Raw genomic sequence first — 22,409 nt, 5'->3', positions numbered from 1 at the left:
ATTGCTAATTATTTTACCTGTGCTCAGTGTTCCAAATTGGTTGGAAGCTAATAGTTATGTTGACTGCTAATAGTTATGTTGACTGCTAATAGTTATGTTCAAATATAATAGTTATGTTCAAATATAATCAGTCCACAGTTTGACTTTTCCAGAGTGTACCGGCGGGCTGATGTCGGGCAGGGCTATATGTGCGTGATGTCTGCTTTACTCCATCTCCATCTGCTGGTAGAGGTGCATAACCCACTCGTGTGGATTGATCTGCTTTCCTTAGAGGAAAGGAAATTATCAGGTAAGTAGTAATTTCTCCTTGACCACAATATTGAAGCTAATCATTATCATTATCTCCAGAAAACTATAGGGGCGATTACTTTAAAATAAAATAGAATGTTCTTTATTGAACAGGCATGAATCAGCAATAACGCATGAGTGATATCATCTGATGGACTAAGCATGTGTGAGAGTACACTTGCACGCGCACTGCCGTGTGAGACCCTCTGTATTTCTTCATTCAAACTGCCACATGGACATGTTGCTAGTCTCTCTAAAAAATTTTATTGGCCTTGTTTGGCCTAATTTTTCTTCCTCTTTGCATATTTTTTTTTCTCTTGCCTCTGACTCAACAGCCTCTCAGCAGAGCCTTTCAGTACTTAAATAAATTTGAAAAAACCAAGGCCAAGAAACCTGCAGTCAGTGGTTTTAAGGCCTGTGTTTGTGGCTACCGGATGTCAATTAGATACCGATTCTATTTGCTTATCACTACCTGGACTTGGTTGATAACACTATTTTAGGTTGTGGTCAGAAAAGTAAGAGCCTGGAGCAAGGTCAGGCAGCAAATCCGCTCCTCTTCCAGAGTGAGGCATTAAATTATCGGTGCTGCATTAATTCAAAATAGGATTCTGGTCCCCTTCTTTCCTGCAAGTCAAGAAAGGCCCTCCTCCTTGTGGAGCTGACTCCTTGATCTGCCATAAGTCGGGGTTGAATGAGTATGGAAGCCCATGATGCTAAATGAGGTGCCCAGAGGAGTGCCTAAGCAATGTGAGAGTTCCTCTAGGGCCATCTCCTTCAGTCTCAAGCCAAAGCTGTCAAGCACACACTTCAGGACACAATTGATCGGTCCCCTCTGTCACATACTATGGCCCATTTGATTTCATTAGGGCAGAGTGCTTCCGCGTGTAAACACAAAAGTTTCTCCTCCCATGGAAAATACAACTATGGTGCAGAAGGTAGTTTTACTGAAGCTGATGATCAGACACGCTTACGGCCAGCAGGTAGAATCAATGCGACTGGCAAGTGATGTGGTTCACTGAAATAAGAATGATTAAAGCCAACAGCTTTAGAGAAAACAAACTTCTTTTATTAAAATGCTGCTAAATAATATAATAAAGTATACTTTGGAGAGAGAGGCAGCATGCTACTCAAAGCACTGATATAACACTTTCAAGTGATTTTACTGATAGCAAGACTATATATAGAATTTCTATACTTGTTTAATTCACTCCTAAGCTAGATTACATAATTGCCAAAATTTCTATGGTTGGTTTTTCATTAAAAACAAATAATCTGATTGGACATATAGTAATTTGCTCTCGACTTCTATGCTAATTATCCTCATCTTGTATGTAAATGAGGTTATCTGTGACTTGCAATTAGAATGTAAACTGGCCTGGTTTCTGTGTAAAAATGTTCTAATCTTAAATAGAATGTCAGCTGACCTCACATCTGTGCAAAAATATTCTATAGCCTTGTAGTTCAGCATCTTTATCTAACTTACTTTTTTTCTAGTAAAACAAATACAAGGCTGAAACTATGTTTTTAATACTTGAAACTGCCTATAATCAAAAATTTAGAACAAGAATAATGACTTCATTTGTGACATGTCAAAAAGCGTTTCACTGCTTCTTTACCGCTTTCATGTCTATGAATAGGGCTGTAAGCACCACAACAGAGGGAACCCATCAGAACCCACCACTTCGGCAGCCACAACAATTATGGTTCCGAGCTCCTCCTTGACACCACTGGTGTTAGCAACCCTTAATGAGGACCCATGTTTAGTATACAGATTGTGCACATCAGTTGTACTTGGTGAAGTATTTGTACCAGTTTGTGCAGAAGCTGAAACGTTTTAACAGAATTATCAGACCCCCAATCAAATGAAGTACTATCAAGCCATGGAAGAGCATAAAAAGCATATTGTCAAGTCCACGTATAATACTTCTGACACTGTGGCCAGAACTTTGGCTGCTTCTATTGGAATATAAGGATGCGCATTTGTTTAAAATGAAAGTGCAAAACACAACCAATAAGGCAAATTTGTTTCATTTGGGGGGGGACCCGTTTCATTTTAAACCAAGACACTGGGGCCTCTGCCTAGGCCAGAAGCTAGGGCCTTACCTAGGGCAGAGACTGAGGCCCAAAGCAGGGGCCACGGCTTAGGCCCGAGCGCAACGCCGGGGGTCTCACCAAAAGCATGGGCTAATGAAGCAGCCAAGACCCCTGAAAAAAGAAATACTTACCTGATCCCTAGGGTAATCTGACAAAGGCTGGTCCCGATGCTGGGGCCTCGGCCTATGTCAGGGCTTGGACCCAGGCCCGATGCCTTGACCTCCCGGAGGCTGGGTCCCAATGCCAGGGCCTCTGCCTAGGCTGGAGCCTGAGCCCACGCCCAATGCCGTGACTTGACCCGGAGTCCGGGTCCCAGCACCAGGGCCCCGACCAGGACCCAGACCTTGACACTGCAACGTGATCTGGAGGCCAAGTCCTGACGCCGGGCCTAGATCTGGACCCAGGCCCAACACCGGGTCCTCAATTCAGGGTTAGGCCCAGGCCTGGGAGCTCCTCTTCTTGCTCTTTCTCTTCAATGCCAAATAACAGCATCCACTGGGGTTGCACTGGAGGCCCAGTTGTCAGGACCCAGCCTTCGGGTCAGGTCGCGGAGCGACATCTGGGCTCAGGCTCTGGCCTAGGCCAAAGCTCCAGCAGCAGGATCCAGCCTTTGGATTGGGTCACGGCTTAGGTCCTTGTGTTGAGGACTGGTCTGGATGTCTCGTCTCAGCATCGGGCCTGGATCCGGGTGTGATCTCGACAACAGGATTTGGCCGCCGGGCTGTCATGTCAGGCCTGGGCCTGGGTCTGGGCATCTGCCTTGAGTAGGCCAAAGCTGCGGCAGCCTACTGTGGCCTCAGCCTATGCAAGTCTGAGGCTTCAGCCTAGTCGTAGCCAGTAGATCCCCACTAGACTGTGTAAGTAGGGGCCTGGTGGGGATCCTGACCCCGGCATTTTTATGGGTGGGTGGGAGGAGCCCTAGTTTTGGGTCACTTTTTATTTTATTATTGTTGGATTATTTTTTCACACGAATGAAACGAATCGAGCAATCCATGAATCTAAATTCGTGGGAAATTAAAAAAACAAAAACCCTAAAAAATGGAATAAAAAAATGATTTTTTTCTTCCCTGCACCTACCTATTGGAATAAAGAAACTCATGTGATTGTGAGTGAGTGGCTTTTTTTGAAGATGTGCATGATCACCTGGTGGATATGGAGGACAAGTTATTCGGCAATAAAGTGCTCTACTTAAGGAGCATCAATCCACACTGCAGTTGTCTGCAGCAGCGAGGGACCAGCTGTCCCCAGTCCAATGACAGTAATTGCTCTACAAGTGTGCTTTCTTCCAAAGACATGCCTTCTGATTTTTTTTTTTCCCCAATATCATGAAGCTCTATTTCTCCTGCAAATGCTTGCTAGAGGTCAGCAGAAGGAGAGGCATCAACCAAAGATGCAGCAGCAGTTGCAGCCTAAACCGGGGACAAGTGATTGACATTCTTAACGCTACCTCCTCTAGTGGAGGAAAAGGTTCAGTCCATCCTTCCAGAAGAATGGCGTGGCTCTGGGCCTCTGACTTCCTGCCTGAGGTCCAGGACAAGCTGGCCAACCTGTGAAAACCTCTTCGGGGGATAAGGTCCAGGATGCGGTGGCACAATTGAAGAACCATCATGGTACCCTTCAGATGTCTGCTAGTGCCTCTGAAGGCCCGTCCTCTGCCAGAACGTCCTCCATTCAGGGTTCTCGGAAGCCCTTTTATCGGCAGAGGAAATATTATCCTCCTGCCGCCTGGGCTCAACCACCATGCAACGTTTCCAGGGGCCGTCCTCGCTAACAGCGAGCGCCTAGACCCCAGCTGGCGGCACAGCAGGCCCCAGCCATGGGCTTTTGACTAAAGGTGAGGGAGCAGACGTCAGTTGACTTGCACCCCTGGGTCCAGATCCCCAGTCGGAGGCAGGCTCATCAGCTTTGCCTGTCACTGGGAAGAAATAACTTCGGACCACTCTGTCCTCTCTGTTGTTCGCCAGGGATACCGTCTGCACTTCAGCTGGCTGCCAGATGCCTTCCCCCCCCCTCCCCCATGTCCATCGTGGGGTTCATCCGCCCACCTGGTCATTCTTAAGAACATGCCATACTGGGTCAGACCAAGAGTCCATCAAGCCCAGCATCCTGTTTCAAACAGTGGCCAATCCAGGGAATAAGAACCTGGCAAGTACCCACAAACTGTCTATCCCATGCTACTGTTGCTAAAAATAGCAGTGGCTGTTCTCTAAGTCAACTTAATAGCAGATAATGGACTTCTCCTCCAAGAACTTATCCAATCCTTTTTTAAACACAGCTACACAGCAGAGATGGAACTCTCTGCTCTCCTTACAGCGGGTGCAGTGGAACTTGTCCCTTGCCTTTAGCAGGGCTGAGGGTTCTATTCGAATTATTTCCTCATTCCAAAGAGGAATTTATTTATTTAATATATATTTCTATACCGGACTTCACGAATGGAATTCACATCAGGCCGGTTTACATGGAACTTAGGGGATTAACAAGAGTAACCAAACAAGAAGGCTGAAACAAGCAAAGTTACATAAAACAAGGGTATTGAACTTGGGGGCTAAAGGAGCCAGGAAGAAAGGTAGAACGGAATTGGCAACATATAAATAATAATATAAGACTGGTTATGAGATTAGTAATTATCTCACTCCTTGGGGTGAGTCCGAAGTGGCATTTTGACTAGGGGAAGGCTTGGAGGAAAAGCCACGTCTTCAGTTTTCTTCAAAAGGTATGAAGGCAAGGTTCCAGTCTTAGGTCAGTCGGTAGTCTGTTCCAGAGGACAGGGCCTGCTGTGGAGAAGGAACGTTCTTTGGTGGTTTTTAGACGGGTGTATTTTGTAGGTGGGACTTGAAGGGTTCCTTTATAAGCTTCTCTGATGGGTCTTTCGGACAAGTGGTGTTTGAGTGGGATCTGAAGGTCTAGTGTGAGCTGTTTGTGGATAGATTTGTGGATTATAGTGAGAGCTTTATATAGAATTCTATATTTTATTGGCAGCCAATGTAGGTTTCGGAGGATGGGGGTAATGTGAGCACGGCGGTTGGTGTTGGTTAGGATTCTGGCTGCTGCGTTCTGGAGCATTTGTATAGGTTTTGTGGCTGAAATGGGGAGCCCCAGGAGTAAGGCATTGCAGTAGTCCGTTTTCGAGAATAGCGTGGATTGAAGGATGGTTCTGAAGTCCTGAAAGTGGAAAAGAGGTTTGATTCTTTTTAGAACTTGAAGCTTATAGAAACAGTCCTTGGTGATATTATTAATTGATTTCTTTAAATTCAGATGATTGTCTAGAATAACTCCTAGGTCTCTAGTTTGAGAAATCTGTGGGTCCAGAGATGAGAAGGATTTCCGTCTTGGATGCGTTTAGAACCAGGTTCAGGCTAGAGAGGAGGCTTTTTATGGACTAGCGGCTTATGTCTCATTCTCGACCTCCGGATGTTGAACAAGTTTCCCATAAGAGAAAAGTTCAAGATGGTATCTCTGGACACGCTGATCCTGCTCCTCAGAAGAGGAGACTGACTTTGCTGGCATCGGCCCCCTGCGTTTTCACTTTAGCAGTGATGTCCGCCTACCTCAGGTGTCGCTCGGTCCATGTGTTCCCCTACCTTGACTATTGGCCTGTACCTGGACTTCCTTTGCTCATTGGGACCTCGCCTAAGTCTTGCCAGCCCCCAAAACCAAGGGCTCAACTTGCGGGGAATGGGGTTGGTAAAGGTGAAACCCACACCTAATCTTCAAGTGTGTCCACCTACTGATGGCGCAGGCCTAGTTGGTTCGCCTACTAGGCTGTGTCAGTCATGCCTTAGTGTCAAGGGAATGGGGGAAGGGGGGGGGTAGGTGAGTTGGTTATATTAAAAATTTGTATTTTTGTGTTGTGTGATTGGCTGAGCTTGGATTGAGAGGCTCCCCTTTAAAATGGTTTGCTTCCTCTCTCACTAATAGGTCATATTATGTGGACTGGAATTTCACAATTCTATAGTATGCCCTGTGAAGTTCTGCAGAGTTCCATACTTTTCTATTTTATTTAATCTTTTCTAGTCACCATTGTCCAGTCTTATTCAGAATTTAGGTTATTCTTGCTTTGAATATGCCGATAACATACTGATAATTGTTTCTCTTTATTCTATTTCGGATGATGATGGTAAAATTCAATCATTGTCTCTCAGAAGTAGCTACTTGGCTTCATATCTCCAAACTAAATTCTGGGAAATCAGAAGCTATTTGGTTTGCCAGTAAATCTGATATGTCTCCTTTTTCATTTCCTATTATTGACGATACTCACATTCAGCTAAGAAATGTTGTTACTGCTTTGGAGTTAGTATTGATTCCCAGCTTACTTTTGAAGCACAAATCTCAAAGGTAATTAAATCCTTTTTTTTTTCCTATGATTTATTTGGCATTTAAGACCTTTTTGGGTATTGAAGATGTAAAGTTTTTAACCTATTCACTCGTGATGAATAGATTACATTATTGTAACGCATTATATCACTGCCTTTCTGCACATGGCTTATATCGCCTACATTTAGTCCAAAGTATAGTTGCCAGACTTATTTTTGGAAAAAGGAAGTACAGTCATGCGATACATCTTTTGAAAAGCCTTCATTAGCTTTCTGCGTCCTTAAGAATCCAGTTTAAAATAGGATGTCTCTTGTTTTAAAGCCTCTTGGGTTTGGCCATCTCTTATCTTGCCAATCTGTCTTTGCATTTTTATCTTCCTCCTTTGTGAATCCCCTGCCCCTTGCATTATGTCTTGAAAGGGATTACAAGAAATATAGGAAGGATCTGAAAACATTTCTGTTCGGTAGGGCTTAAGAAGAATAATTGCTTACTTTTTGTTTTCTTTTCTGTTTGGTGTGGTCCATCAAGAATATTTTATTTGTCTTTAGTTTTTAACTGTTTTCCTTGTACATTTTGAGTTTATATTATTCAACAGATGATATTGCCTGATATTTCAAGTTCTCATTTATACTTGATTTTTATGTTTATTAGATGTTCTTTTTACATTTATTTTTCTGTCTATAATTTTTTACATATTTACTGCAATATTTTTTTTATTTTTTATATTTAGATATTCTTTTAATTGTACATAGCTTTGGTTTTTCTTTTATGGGAAATAAGGTGTTTTATTAAATGCAATGAATTAACATATGCCTGGTTTTCAGAATATCCATACTTAATATGCATGAGATAGGTTTGCATGCACTGCCCTTGCATATTCATTGTGGATATTCTGAAATTCAGGCCTGTTTGTGGCTCTTGAGGACTGGAGTTGGCCATCCCTACTGTAGAGTCTGCTAAAAAAAAAAAAAAATAGCAAAAATTAGCTGTATGAAGGGAGGTATAATTCTGCACTATCCTCACTCTTAGAAAATTACCAGATCTAGAACATTTTTTTTCATGACATTACTAACTGCTTTATTCAGGGAGAAGGAAGCACACATGAGGAAGTTGAGTGGAGAGTGCCTGCCTTGCAATAATTCAAACTGGAGCAGATTTTTCAGTTTTGTCCTAGTTTATTCTATATAGAGTTTAATTTTAAACACTTTTATTTTTGTTAACTGTACTATACATTGAGATAGATTTTAAAACATGGATGTGCCAATTTTATAACATGCGCGCGCTAATGCGCGCATGTTATAAAATCCATTGGCCATGTGCACCGGATTTTAAATTTGGTGTGCTGGAGAGAGGGGAATTTTTGCAAATTATGCATGGCAACACAATCGGGCCTTCCCCCGTTTCCTACCCCCCTACCTAACCTTTCTTCCCTTTTCCCCTTTTCTCTAGCACTTACCTACCTACCTGAAATTTTTTTTATTTTTCCATTTATTGCTCCTCCCGAGCAGAAATTATTTGTGTGCTGCTGGCGTGCACTTTCTATCCTGGCCAGCTTCCGCCCCGGCCTGCCCCTTTTTCAGGGCACAGCACTTGTGTGATTTTTATGCGCGGCTGTTTGAAAATTCAGCCTTAAATATTTAGTCTCTGAGGTATATTGCAAATGTGGTGGAGTTTTTAGAGTAGAAGTAGAGTAGAGTAGTAGACCAAATACTGTAAGCAGTATAAGTTTTAGCATTTTGCACGTACGATAGCCCATTTAAGTCTGTAGATCATGGAGGACTTTCAGGTAGCAGCTCAGATGACTGCCCACTGGGGATGGTTATTCAGAAAATTGAAAATTAAGTACCAAGATAAATTGTAAAGGTTTTAAATACATAATGGCTATGTCTCCATTAAGGCACTGAAAAAAAATCATTTTGTATTGAAAACAGTGAGGTTTTTGTTTTTTTACAAGTGGAGAAATTTTGGAACCCCTGCCCTCTCTCATCTAATTTTCTTTGTGGTCCCACCTTTTTTCTGGTCTGAGTTTATAGTGAAAGTGGTTTGAAAAGAAATTACTGTTCTAATTCCTATAAAGTATTGTTTTCTAGTATTTGTTGCCTCTTGTACCAGATTTAGATAACCATTTTCAACTGCATGGACTTTATGCCCAAATCCTCTCATTTCATTTAGTCAGGTTGTCCAGATCATGACTTTGAATGCTATGTGTGATTCAAATTGACTTAAATGTGTTTGGCTGAAACCGGGACCTGGCTTGCATTTATTTCAGCGTGAAAGAAAAAGAAGCAAAGAGGTGTTTTTTTTGTTTTGTTTTGTTTTTCCTATCTAGTGAAAATTAATAAATATTTCCATTCGCTTCTGTTCTTCACTGCAGGTTTGTTTACTATGGGAGCATTGTAATAATAAAAAAAAAAGCAAATAGAATGTTAGGAATTATTAGGAAGGGAATGGTTAATAGAACGGAAAATGTCATAATGCCTCTGTATCGCTCCATGGTGAGACCGCACCTTGAATACTGTGTACAATTCTAGTCGCCGCATCTCAAAAAAGATATAGTTGCGATGGAGAAGGTACAGAGAAGGGCAACCAAAATGATAAAGGGGATGCAACAGCTCCCCTATGAGGAAAGGCTGAAGAGGTTAGGGCTGTTCAGCTTGGAGAAGAGACAGCTGAGGGGGGATATGATAGAGGTCTTTAAGATCATGAGAGGTCTTGAACGAGTAGATGTGACTCGGTTATTTACACTTTCGAATAATAGAAGGACTAGGGGGCATTCCATGAAGTTAGCAAGTAACACATTTAAGACTAATCGGAGAAAATTCTTTTTCACTCAACGCACAATAAAGCTCTGGAATTTGTTGCCAGAGAAGGTAGTTAGTGCAGTTAGTGTAGCTGGGTTCAAAAAAGGTTTGGATAAGTTCTTGGAGGAGAAGTCCATTAATGGCTATTAATCAATTATACTTAGGGAATAGCCACTGCTATTAATTGCATCAGTAGCATGGGTTCTTCTTAGTGTTTGGGTAATTGCCAGGTTCTTGTGGCCTGGTGTTTTGGCCTCTGTTGGAAACAGGATGCTGGGCTTGATGGACCCTTGGTCTGACCCAGCATGGCAATTTCTTATGTTCTTATGTTCTTAAACCCATGCTAGAATTGGAGTTAGATTTTAGCACGGGTTTCATTTATTGCACACGTTAAAATAACTGGTCCTTGCAGGAAGTTAATGATGTGCAAATAGACCGAGAGTGTTTATATATATATATATATATAAAAGCATTCAATCCTCCCCTCACCGTAAAAAAAAAAAAAAATTTTTTTAGCTGGGCTAGAGTGGAACTCTACCACCCTCCCAAATACCCTCCAACCCAGTAAAGAACACTCCAAACAGCCCGAGCTGGAATGGAACTCCCCAACCCTCTCCTATGCACGTGCAGAGAGCCCAGGCCCTCCAAATTCCTCCATCCCCATGCAACACCAGCAGGAGAAGAACTTACTTCCTCCGGCAGAGCTGCTTCCTCTACTGGCAGCTGATTGGTCCTTCTACTGTCAGCTGTCTATGAAAGGACCAATCCCCTCTGAGAAGGCTGTCTTTTTAGAATTTGAAAGGGGATTAGTCCTTTCACAGACAGCTGACAGTAGGAGTAGCCCTGATGGAGGAGGTAAGTTCTTCGGCTAGGATTGCCTGGAGGTGGGGGGAATTTGGAGGCCTGTGGTTATGTACATTGATAGGATGGGGTTTGGGAGAATGGAGAAGTTCTAGTCCAGCATGGCTAAATTCTTTTAAGGTGAGGGAAGGTTCAATCTGCTTGAGAGAATGAGGAGGGAAGGACTCGTGCCGCTGATCTGACCTGGCCTGATGCAACACAAGCAAGTGGGTTTGGGTGTCATCCTCTCTGCTGCAGGAAGTTGAACTCCTACTTCTGTCCAGGAATTAAATTTCTCATGGTTAAAAGGAGGTACTTTCCTCAACTAGCATGCCTCCTTGCTTTGCAGGATAGTAACTAATCAGGGATGGGGAGGGAAGGAAGAGGAATTGGATTCAGACAATAACCAATTCAGGGCTTGACTTTTATGGTCTAGGGTATTGATACGAAGACATAGGGGAAAATGCACAGGACTACTTCTCTGGCCACGTCCATATGCAAAGCATGTTAAGCAGCACTGTGAATTTTCAAGGAGGCTCATCACGCAGTAAAAATGTTGCTAGCAGTACATTTTTTTATGGGTTATAATGAGGCTTGGGAATAACTGCACGAAGTGGGAGTTATAACTCTTATGAGAAACATGGGGGTAACCTGCACAGCACAGAAAATACTATCATAAACAGCTTGCGGGGCAGATTGGGTAGACCATTTGGTCCTTTTCTGCCGTCATTACGATATTACTATGAGACTTGCTAACCATGCCGCAGGTTTTAACTCCTGTTTCAGCGTGGGTTTTTCTGACAGTAAAACCCCTATTACATACCTGGGTTAGGTCAGTGCAAAATAGCCCACGCTAAAACAGGTAGGGTCAGTGCGGCTTAATACATCAGCCCCTGTGGTGCTGTGAATTTTAAGCATTGCTATTTCAATGCAAGATCATTTTTTTAATCTAGATCTGGTAATTCTTATGTTTGTTTTTGTTTCAGAGCTGCCAATTTATATTTCCTGTTTTTAGTTGTCTTGAATTGGGTTCCACTTGTAGAAGCCTTCCAGAAAGAAATTACAATGCTACCATTGGTGATAGTAATTACAATTATAGCAATCAAAGATGGCCTTGAAGATTACAGGAAATATAAAATTGATAAGAAAATAAACAACACATTAACAAAAGTATATAATAGGTAAGTGACAATTTCTAATTTATAGCATTTTAAATAGGCTCAGTGAAGCCAGGGTAGGGGTTGTGTTAGGCATGCTTTTTATTTTATTTTTTTAAATTTTCGTCAGTGGTTGATTTTCTCAATGGGGTTATATTTTGAACTGATAAGAGTACCCAGAGACAGAATTAGGAGTTTGCCAGCCCTAGGTACTGTTGCTACTGTTGCATCCCTTCTTTCACCCTCACTCCCGGGTAAGGTCAGATCACAAGGAGCAGGAGGCACAGTCCTACAGTTTGCTGTGGCAGCTCAGGCATAGATTCTGTGGAAAAATCTGAAACATATTGGCAAACATTTTTATATCTCATATTATAAAAATTAAGTCATTTTCTAACCTCACTTGCGCCTGTATAATTTATTTTTTTTATTGTGTGAGGAAAAGGGATCTTAAGTATTAGTACAGGAATGAGATCTCAGGGATGGGCAAAAGAGAGGGGAGAGGGTGAGAGGACCAGGGATAAGGAGAAGATAGGAGGAGGGCTAAGGAGAAGGTGAAAGTAGGGAAGAAAAGAGGATGGAGGGAGGAGAGTAGAAGGTAATGAGGATGGGAGATGTGGAAGGTAGAGGAAATATGAAAATCAGGAATCTGAGATGGAGGAAAAAAGGGAGAGGGATGGAAGTTCTTGGATTTTGAAAGAAGGAAAGGAAGTAGGACTTTTTTTTTTTTTTTTTTGGGGGGGGGGGGGAGGGAGGTTAGGATCTGGAGAGAAGGAAAAGAAGGGGAGGTTCCAGGATCTGAGGGATAGAATCTGAGATCAAGGGAGAGAGAACCTGAATTGCAGTAGGTGGGGGAGAAGAGTGGGGAGGTATCCCTACTGTGCTCTGGTCCTGCTCCCCCTTACAACTCCTCTTTAACCTCAATCTGGTGCACACATACCAGTACCAATAGCTTCTATTTCTCACAGGACAAGCAGGATGGTTGTCCTCACAAATGGGTGACATCGAGGATGGAGCCCACCACGGAAAACTTCTGTCAAAGTTTAAACAGAACTTTGACTGGCCCCTACTGGGCATGCCCAGCAAGGCACTGACCCTGCAGCCAGCAGGGGTCTCCCTTCAGTCTTCTTTTTTCCGCGCAGCAGTTGCCACGCGGTGAAAGGAGCTCTCTTACCACGTTCCTGACAGGAATTTGGAAATTAATTTCCTAAGAAAATTTGCCCCTCAGGGGTCTCCCTTCGACAAATTTTTGTCATCTTTACGGAATCCGGTAAGTTTTTTGCCATTTTCCATCGACTACCGTCGATTTTGGCCCTCGAGGCCTGTTGGCACTTATCGATCCCCAGGCTAAATTTTGGCTTACAGCCATGGCAACGGGGTTCCGTCGTTGTCCGGATTGCACCCGGACTATGTCAATCACAGACCCCCACAGGGTTTGTGTTATGTGTTTGGGTAGTGGGCATGATGTCCTGACTTGCACCAAATGTGCCTTAATGACACCCAAGGGTCGCAAAGCCAGGATGGAGAAGATGGGGCTCCTCTTCCATGCACCAACCCCAACGCCATCGATAGCATCGACGTCATCGGAACCGGCACCGTCGAAGTTGTACCATCATCGTCAACCCTCCGGTGACCGTCCGCCATCGATCGCTTCTCGGCCGTCGACTCCCGTCCCTTCCCCGGATGGGCGAGGGGATCGGAAAGAAAAGCACCGCCATCGACGGCATAAGTCTCGGCCTGTCGAGGATCCACAGCCATCGACCTCTGCTCAAGCCGAGCCACCGACAAAGAAGCCGCGAACAGACCGGATGCCTTCCACGTCTCGTTCGTCGGCATCGAGGAAACCCTCACCCTCTCGGGGTGTGGGGGCCGTGATCCCACCGGTTACGGTGGTCCCTCCGGCCCTGCCTCAGCCTCCCTCTCCCGTCGAGCCGGGTATGGTTACCCCTGGTCTCCGGGCAGAACTGGACCGGCTGGTCCAGGAGGCCATCGAGAAAGCGATGAAGAAATTACAACCTCCATCGGCACCATCTCCGGCACCGGTTCCAGTGCCGCCCCCGGCACCGGCACCGGCTTCGCCACCGAGGAGGGAACCGACCACCGAGCCGTTGATACAAGCGCTAGCACCGCTACTGAGCCGCATGGAGGCACTCGTGACGGCCCTTCCATCGGTGATTCCAGTGCCATCGACAACACCACCGTCTCCGACTGGTTTCTCATCGGCAGGAGAAACACAGTTTCGAATTCCCCCTTCCGGGGTAGTTCCATCGGTACCTTCTGGTATATCTCCACCGATTTATCCTTCGGCTCCATCGATTCCGCGCCAGGCACCGATTCCATCGGCAGCACCGAAGCCATCGATGCCATTTCTGGTTCCACCTACTGCACCGATTCCACCTCGGTTTCCATCGATGCCTTCAGAGCCTCAGCCAGGTCCATCAGGGCTACAAGCCACACATGATCCCTACGATACCTGGGGTGATGATGATGATACCTCTTCTGACACAGATCTGCCTTCGCCACCATCTCCTACAGAGAGTAGAAAAAGATCTCCTCCTGAAGATCTATCTTTCATTAATTTTGTGAAAGAAATGTCAGAAGTTGTACCTTTTCAACTACAATCTGAAGCTGATGATAGACACCAGATGATGGAACTACTTCAATTTCTGGATGCTCCAAAAATCATCGCTTCCATCCCTATACACCAGGTGTTTTTGGATCTGCTCAAGAAAAACTGGGAATCTCCTTCATCGGTGTCACCAGTTAACAAGAAAGCTGACTCCACATACCTTGTCCAGTCAGCACCAGGTTTCCAAAAGCCTCAACTGGATCATCGCTCTGTTGTGGTTGAGGCCGCGCAGAAGAAGGCCAAGCGTCTTAAGCCGCACTCTTCTACCCCACCTACCAGGGACAACAAGTTCCTGGATAGTGTAGGACGGAAAGTGTATCATGGAGCTACGTTGATTTCACGCATAGCTTCATATCAACTTTACATGACTCAATACAACAGAGCCATCTTTAAGCAGATGCAAGACTATGCTGACACGTTGCCGGACCAATACCAACCACAGCTTCAAGCCCTTCTTCACAAGGGATTTGAGGCAGGGAAGCACGAGATTAGGACTGCCTATGACATATTCGATGCTTCCACGAAGGTTTCAGCCACAGCCATCTCAGCCAGACGTTGGGCTTGGTTAAAGTCATCCAACCTTCGCCCAGAAGTCCAAGATCGTCTTGCTGATTTGCCCTGCTTAGGCGACAATTTGTTTGGAGAGCAAATTCAACAGATTGTGGCGGAATTAAAAGACCACCATGAGACGTTGAAACAACTCTCATCTGTCCCACCTGAGGTGACCTCCAAGCAACCGCAAAAGAAGGACTCTAAGAAGTCATTCTTTCGACCACGTCGCTACTACCCTCCGTCAACTAGGGCTCGTCCTGCATGGTCCTCTAACAGGCCTCAGCCTCGTCAGCCAAGAAAGCAAAGACCTACTGTAGCCCCACCTCCTGGGCCTACGGCGGGGCCTTTGACTTCCCTGTATTGAGCACATGCCATCTCCCTCTTCCACACATCCCTGTGGGGGGTCGACTGTTCCACTTCTTACACCGTTGGAAACAGATCACCTCAGATCAGTGGGTGCTAGCAATTATCGCACAGGGTTACCACCTAAACTTCATAACACTTCCGCCAGACTCCCCGCCCCTTCAGGCATGGAGTCTAACCAGCCATTTCACTCAATTACATCAAGAAGTATCCCTTCTTCTACAATCAAATGCTATAGAACCCGTCCCTCCTTGTCAACAAGGGAAAGGATTCTATTCCAGATACTTCCTAATACCAAAGAAATCAGGGGGGCTACGTCCAATTCTGGACCTTCGGGCCCTCAACAAGTATCTGCAAAAAGAAAAGTTCAAGATGGTAACCCTGGGCGCCTTGCTCCCTCTGTTGCAAAAGGGGGATTGGCTGTGCTCTCTCGACCTCAAGGACGCTTATACCCACATTGCGATCACACAATCCCATCGCAAATATCTGCGGTTTCTTGTAGGCCACGACCATTATCAATACCGTGTCCTACCTTTCGGTCTGGCTTCTGCCCCACGAGTCTTTACCAAATGTCTCGTAGTAGTAGCAGCATTCCTAAGGAAGGAAGGTGTCCACGTCTACCCCTACCTGGACGATTGGCTAATCAGGGCCTCCTCCCAACACATAGCTCAATCCTCCCTAAAATTGACAATTCAAACACTCCTTTCCTTAGGGTTTCTTGTCAATTACGAGAAATCTTGCTTAGTCCCGTCTCAAACCTTATCCTTCATTGGAGCAGACTTGGACACCTTGCAGGCAAAGGCTTACCTTCCTCTTCAGAGGGTCCATACCCTAATATCCCTGGCTCGCCAGCTCCAGTCTCAAAACACTGCCACGGCTCGCCAGTTCCTCATTCTCCTAGGACACATGGCATCCTCGGTTCAAGTCACTCCCATGACCCGACTAGCCATGAGAGTAACACAATGGACTCTACGACACCAATGGATTCAAGCTTTTCAGCCTCTGTCCTCCATAGTCGCAGTCACACAGGCCCTGCGCCTATCCTTAACCTGGTGGACAACTCAGGTCAACCTCCTTCAGGGCTTACCTTTTCTTCCACCGGATCCGCAAGTAATCCTAACCACCGACGCTTCTCACATCGGTTGGGGAGCCCATGTGGACGAATTACAAACCCAAGGGTTATGGTCCAAAGAGGAAGCCGAACACCAGATAAATTTCCTGGAACTTCGCGCAATCCGCTATGCACTCCGAACTTTCAAAGATCATCTATTCCATCAGATAATCTTAATCCAGACGGACAACCAAGTGGCCATGTGGTACATAAACAAGCAGGGAGGCACAGGCTCCTTCCTTCTGTGTCAGGAAGCTGCGCAGATCTGGGCGGAAGCCCTCTCCCACTCTATGTACCTCAGGGCCACTTACCTGCCGGGAGTAGACAATGTATTGGCAGACCAGCTGAGCCGTGTCTTCAAGCCACACGAGTGGTCACTCAATCCTCTGGTAGTGACCTCTCTGTTTCACAAGTGGGGTTTTCCCCGCATAGACCTCTTTGCGTCCCCTCAGAACCACAAAGTGGACGATTACTGCTCTCTCATTCGGAGCCAACACTTTCAGCCGAGAGATGCCTTCTCCCTCAAGTGGACGACAGGTCTGCTTTATGCAATCCCTCCACTTCCTCTTCTGTCAAGGACTCTCGTGAAGCTACGCCAGGACGGAGGAACCATGATCCTGATAGCACCCCACTGGCCACGCCAAGTGTGGTTTCCCATACTCCAGGATCTCTCCATCCGCAGGCACATCCCTCTGGGAACGGATCCGCATCTGCTCACTCAAAACGACGGATGCCTCCTCCATCCCAACCTCCAAGCCTTGTCCCTGACGGCATGGATGTTGAAAGGTTAGTCCTTCAGCCTTTTAACCTTTCGGATTCAGTTTCTCGTGTCCTGATAGCTTCACGAAAGCCCTCTACCAGAAGATCCTATTCATATAAATGGAAAAGGTACACATCATGGTGCACTTCTCAGTCCCTTGATCCCCTTTCCTGTCCAATCTCTAAGTTCTTGGACTATTTATGGCACCTATCAGAATCCGGTCTAAAGACCTCTTCCATTAGGATGCATGTCAGTGCGGTAGCCGCCTTCCATAAAGGTGTACAGGGTGTCCCTATTTCAGTACAACCCCTGGTAACACGTTTTCTTAAAGGCTTGCTCCATCTGAAGCCACCCTTACGTCCCCCGGCCCCATCTTGGGACCTTAACCTGGTTCTTGGTCGTCTAATGAAACCTCCTTTCGAACCTCTGCACTCCTGTGAATTAAAGTATCTCACATGGAAAGTGTTATTCCTTTTGGCTATCACTTCAGCTCGCAGGGTTAGTGAATTGCAGGCCCTAGTTACCTATCCGCCTTACACTAAGCTCCTGCAGGACCGGGCGGTACTCCGCACTCACCCTAAATTTTTACCTAAGGTAGTTTCTGAGTTTCATATTAATCAATCCATCATACTACCTATCTTTTTTCCCAGGCCCCACTCCAACTCCGGGGAACAGACTCTGCATACCCTAGACTGCAAACGAGCTCTAGCTTTTTATCTAGGCCGTACAGTTGCTCACAGGAAGAGCACTCAATTATTTGTCTCTTTCCATCCTAACAAGTTAGGACATCCTGTGGGTAAGCAGGCTCTTTCCTCCTGGTTGGCGGACTGCATTTCTTTTTGCTATCAGCAAGCTGGCATTCCTTTTCAAGACCGTGTGAAAGCACACTCTGTGAGGGCCATGGCGACTTCGGTGGCATACCTTCGATCGGTGCCGCTTCCTGAAATCTGCAAAGCTGCAACCTGGAGTTCTCTCCATACCTTTGCAGCCCACTATTGTTTGGACAAAGCTGGAAGACAGGACTCCATCTTCGGCCAATCTGTCTTGCGTAACCTTTTTCCAACGTGATGTACCAACACCCTTCCACCTTCCCGGTAGGGTGCGGATGCCCTTTACCAAATTCCACCCCAGTTGTTGTGCCTGTTGCACGTCATTGGGTGCATTTGGTGCAAGTCAGGAACATCCTCAGCTCGGTACTCACCCATTTGTGAGGACAACCATCCTGCTTGTCCTGTGAGAAAGCAAATGTTGCTTACCTGATGTAACAGGTGTTCTCACAGGACAGCAGGATGTTAGTCCTCACGAAACCCGCCCGCCACCCCGCGGTGTTGGGTTTGTTTTGTTTTTACTTTTTAGGCACTGCCTGTAGCTTTGAAAATCAGACTGAAGGGAGACCCCTGCTGGCTGCAGGGTCAGTGCCTTGCTGGGCATGCCCAGTAGGGGCCAGTCAAAGTTCTGTTTAAACTTTGACAGAAGTTTTCCGTGGTGGGCTCCATCCTCGATGTCACCCATTTGTGAGGACTAACATCCTGCTGTCCTGTGAGAACACCTGTTACATCAGGTAAGCAACATTTGCTTTCTCTCTCTCACACACTCTCACTCTCTATGCTCCAGGCTCAACCCCCTCCAGTTTTCTTTCCTGCATGCTGCCTGGGAAGGGCAGGGCTGGATCAGGAAGCAGAAGGCTATTTTGTGCTGAGTGAAATTCAGCACAGCTGGAATGCAATAAATCTTCAGCCAGCCTGCTGCCCTCAAATTTTTGCCACCCTAGGCGCACAGGCCTACTGTGCCTATTGACAAATCCAGGCCCTAGAGTACATGGTGTATATAGTAATATACACCTATAATCTTGTATAGTATGAAAGGGACAAAGTAAAATAAACTGTAGTTTGTTGGAATTATTTTATTCATTGACATACTAAGGGAGCAATATTCAGTCACTGACTGGATTGCAAAGTTAGTCAGATAAACTTATCCAATTAACTTTGGTGAGATATTCAGTCATACTATTGAAGGGATATTTAGCCACACTATTGAATATGGCCAGCTATCTTAATGGTAGCTGAATAACTTTATCTGGCTAACTTTAGGACTTCTCTTTCAAATGACCAGAGTTAGCCAGATAGGGAAGGACCCAAAAAGCAAAGCGGTGGTTGGTCTAGCGTAGCCACGGATATAGCCTTTATTATCGACTGGACGATATCGTGTTTATGCTCTTAAGGAACTTAAAGATTTCTTGGGTGAAATGTGCCATCATATGCAGTATATTATAGCACTCTAAACTGTGGATTTTCTGAGAATTACTCACCAAGGGATGACCTTAAAGTCATTCCTATATCCACACTATAAATAACCAAAACAGTGGATACTTCAAAAAAACATTCATTGTGTCCGAATATGTACTCACTATATATCAATTTCAAGAGCCCCTGATGCAGCCGTAAGGGCGAAACTCGGCCAGAGTCGGGCGGGTTCTGTTCTGTTGAATAAATCTTCTTTCCAAGGCGTCGGTCTTGTTTTCAGAGTTAGCCAGATACATTATCTGGCTAACTGAACTCTGTCCCGGAATGCCCATATATTATTCACCTAAATTTTAGACTGATAATGAGTTATCTGTCTATAATTTAGTAAGATAAGTACCCAAAATATTAAGAAATTGGCATTTAGCTCAATACCTTGTGAATATTGACCTATAACTGTTTCTCACAAGTCATTTCTAGAAGAAATGTTCACCATTTATTTATTTTTTATACCGGTATTAATGGTTACATCATACTGGTTTACATCCGAACTGAAGGTAGAAAATACATCAAACAGGGAATGGGACTACAGGAACAGGAGAGGAGGATAGCCGGAGACTGGCAAACAAGGAATCAGACTATAGAAAATAACACATTAAACAGTGTAACATGACATAACAAATGGGTTCAATTCACGTACTGATGCTGCAAAAGGGGTTGAGATGCAAGGGATCTAATCTGACAAAATTCCATTTTGTCTTTGCTTTACTATCAAGAAAATCTGTTGTTGATCCATACATGTCAAAACTGTTTTGCATATGATCTTGTCTGATTAGAATTAAAAATAAAGTAGATTAAGAAGAGCCAAGCTATGCCTGCAAGCATTTTAATTAAAAAAGAAAAATATATTTTTATGGTGTATTTACTGCTGTCTAGGCCTGAAGATCTTCCCTCCCCAGCCCCCCAAAAAAGATATATGTGTATTTTTTCCTCCTTGTCTACACCTCTTCCTGGAAGGCAAGCATGCTAGGCAGCTCTGGAGAACCCTTGCTGCCTCAAGGGATGCCGCCTCAAAGTCACACACAGAGCACCAAGCTTTGGCCATAGGGGCAGCTACAGTAGCAACATACGTTGTCTTCCCTCTCTCTGTACTCCTGAGCAAATCACTTCTGTGGCATGCCTAGTCCTGATCATCCCTGATGGACAAGGGAGCCAAACCTGGATCTCATGAGCTTTAAGCAGCTCCTGACATTCTCCTTATTTTCGGCTGGAAATGCTTTGCTAAGCCTGTCCAAACAATTATTATTTCATGCTGTGAACCTAACATAAACCTTATTCCTATAGAAATAATAATACTGTGTGTTATTCAAGTATACTGTAGTCGGATGACTCTGAGATATATATTTTGAGCACCTGTCTTATCAGTGTGCATGATTTTCCTTCTCCACTTTTGATGGTTTATGAAAGTACTCACTATAAATGGGGGATTACAAACCTTTATATTTTCTTCATATTTAAGCAAACTCTAGTTCTTAGTGACTTAGAAACTATGGCTTTCACCAGTTCAGTGGACTAAGTGTCTTTAAAATGTCAACAAACAGGTACCAGCTTAATCTGAAGTTTATTCTGGTTTGCAGAATTGATGTGTAATTGTTCTACACCTTTGTTATAGTAGCATTTTTGTTTTTTTCTGCATTTTGTATTCTCCTCTTGTAATTTGTCTTGAAAATATTGATCAAAGAGCTTAAGGATAAGGGGTCATGAGAAGAAGTTGGAGGAAGGGAGGCTCATTTGAAATATAAAACAATATTCTACTAAGGGTGTAGTGGATTCCTCCTTTAGAGTTGTTGGAGGAAGCATGCGCCACAATCTAGGTGTATCTGTAGGTTCATTGAACACAGTCTTTCGTTCTGTCCCTGCTCTACCGCGGCCATGAAGCAAGAGTAAGAGATGGAGCAGAGATGTGCATGTTTGCTTTCCTTCTCTGCCTGATATCCCATATACTTCTCATCCCTTGGAGCCCTGTGCGGGGTTCTTACATATGACTTTTATAGTACATGGAGTACATCTGGACTGCTGTATAAGGGTTTTTTTCTTAGTAGGGGCTGCCAAATGCTTTTCATCCTACTTCCTGAAGGAAAAAAGACTTATGAGATCACTCCTTGTGTCTCCTCCTAATAACTTTTGTGTTTAGAGTCCTATACACACCAGACTCTCAGTATGTGTTAAAAGGTCTAAGGAGATTCTCAAAGGGGTGTATGTATGTATAAATATATATATATAATTTATTTTTTTTTGGGATCCCCATATATGCACTGAACTGTTTTGGAAAGTGGATTCCATTAGTTCTGCTTGCAACCTCTTGCTGCTTATTATAAATATCTCTCTGATAAGTTTGAGGGGATTATCAACTGGATTCACAGCAGTGGGAAGAGATCAATCTGAGGTAGCCATAAAGAGTGTTATCAGAATATAATGCAGTCAGAGAAGTTTCTCATATGCATTTGAATAACACAAGTGACAGAGCCTAGAAATCCAGTTTTGCATCTAAAAATATGAACAAATGCTTTTTTTAATAGTGAAAAGCAAGTTATTTTGTCTCTTTGAACCATTACATTTATAGATAAGGTACCAGAATGAGCACATGTTAGCTTTTTGGGGTCCAGTTTAAAAAAGACATGTTTATATGCGGTATAATTTTTTTAATTTAATTTTTTAATTGAAATTTTTTAAAATAAAAACAAGCAACATATGTTGTCATACATTAAACAGTTCAAGAATGCTTTCTCCCCGGCCTCCTCCCTGCTCAGTCCCTCAGTTTTCCAGGAAGGATATACTTTTGTCCTTGTCCCAGGATTCGAAGATATTCCATTTTTCAATATTGTTATGTCTTAGCGCTGTCAATTTCTCCATCTGACAAATAAATGTCGCTTATTGACCGACATTGTTCTGGGTGGATTCTTTTTTTTTCCAGTGAGCAGCTATTTCACACCTTGCTGCTAATAATATTTGACACACTAAACTGCCTACATTTTCAGCATCACTTCCACCAGTGCTGATAACAAAAGTACCAAAGGACACTCAATTTGTCCAGAGTAAATTGAGTAATATCAGTAACTAGCGACCAAATTATATCCCAATAAGGAACAATTCCTGGCCAAGTCCACCAAATATGCCCATAGACCCTCGAGCCCCACACTCCCTCCAGCATAGATCAGTAACATTAGGAAATGTGCTTTTAACTTGACTGACATATACCACCG

General features: G+C 44.2%; 1 protein-coding gene across 5 annotated transcripts in view; it reads left to right on the top strand.

Moving 5' to 3' along the window:
• ATP10D (ATPase phospholipid transporting 10D (putative)) overlaps window positions 1-22,409 on the top strand; it is a 363,249-nt gene that overhangs the window by 118,336 nt on the left and 222,504 nt on the right. For all 5 annotated transcript variants that reach the window (XM_029588247.1, XM_029588237.1, XM_029588263.1 and 2 more), the window contains exon 3: window positions 11,324-11,518. In XM_029588247.1, coding sequence (XP_029444107.1) covers window positions 11,324-11,518 — 195 coding nt within the window. The remainder of the gene's footprint in view (window positions 1-11,323; window positions 11,519-22,409) is intronic.

Source organism: Rhinatrema bivittatum, chromosome 1, assembly GCF_901001135.1.
Source record: "Rhinatrema bivittatum chromosome 1, aRhiBiv1.1, whole genome shotgun sequence".
Lineage (NCBI taxonomy): Eukaryota > Metazoa > Chordata > Amphibia > Gymnophiona > Rhinatrematidae > Rhinatrema > Rhinatrema bivittatum.
The sequence above is the reverse complement of the archived record's forward strand: the minus strand, read 5'-3'. Positions and strand labels throughout refer to the sequence as shown.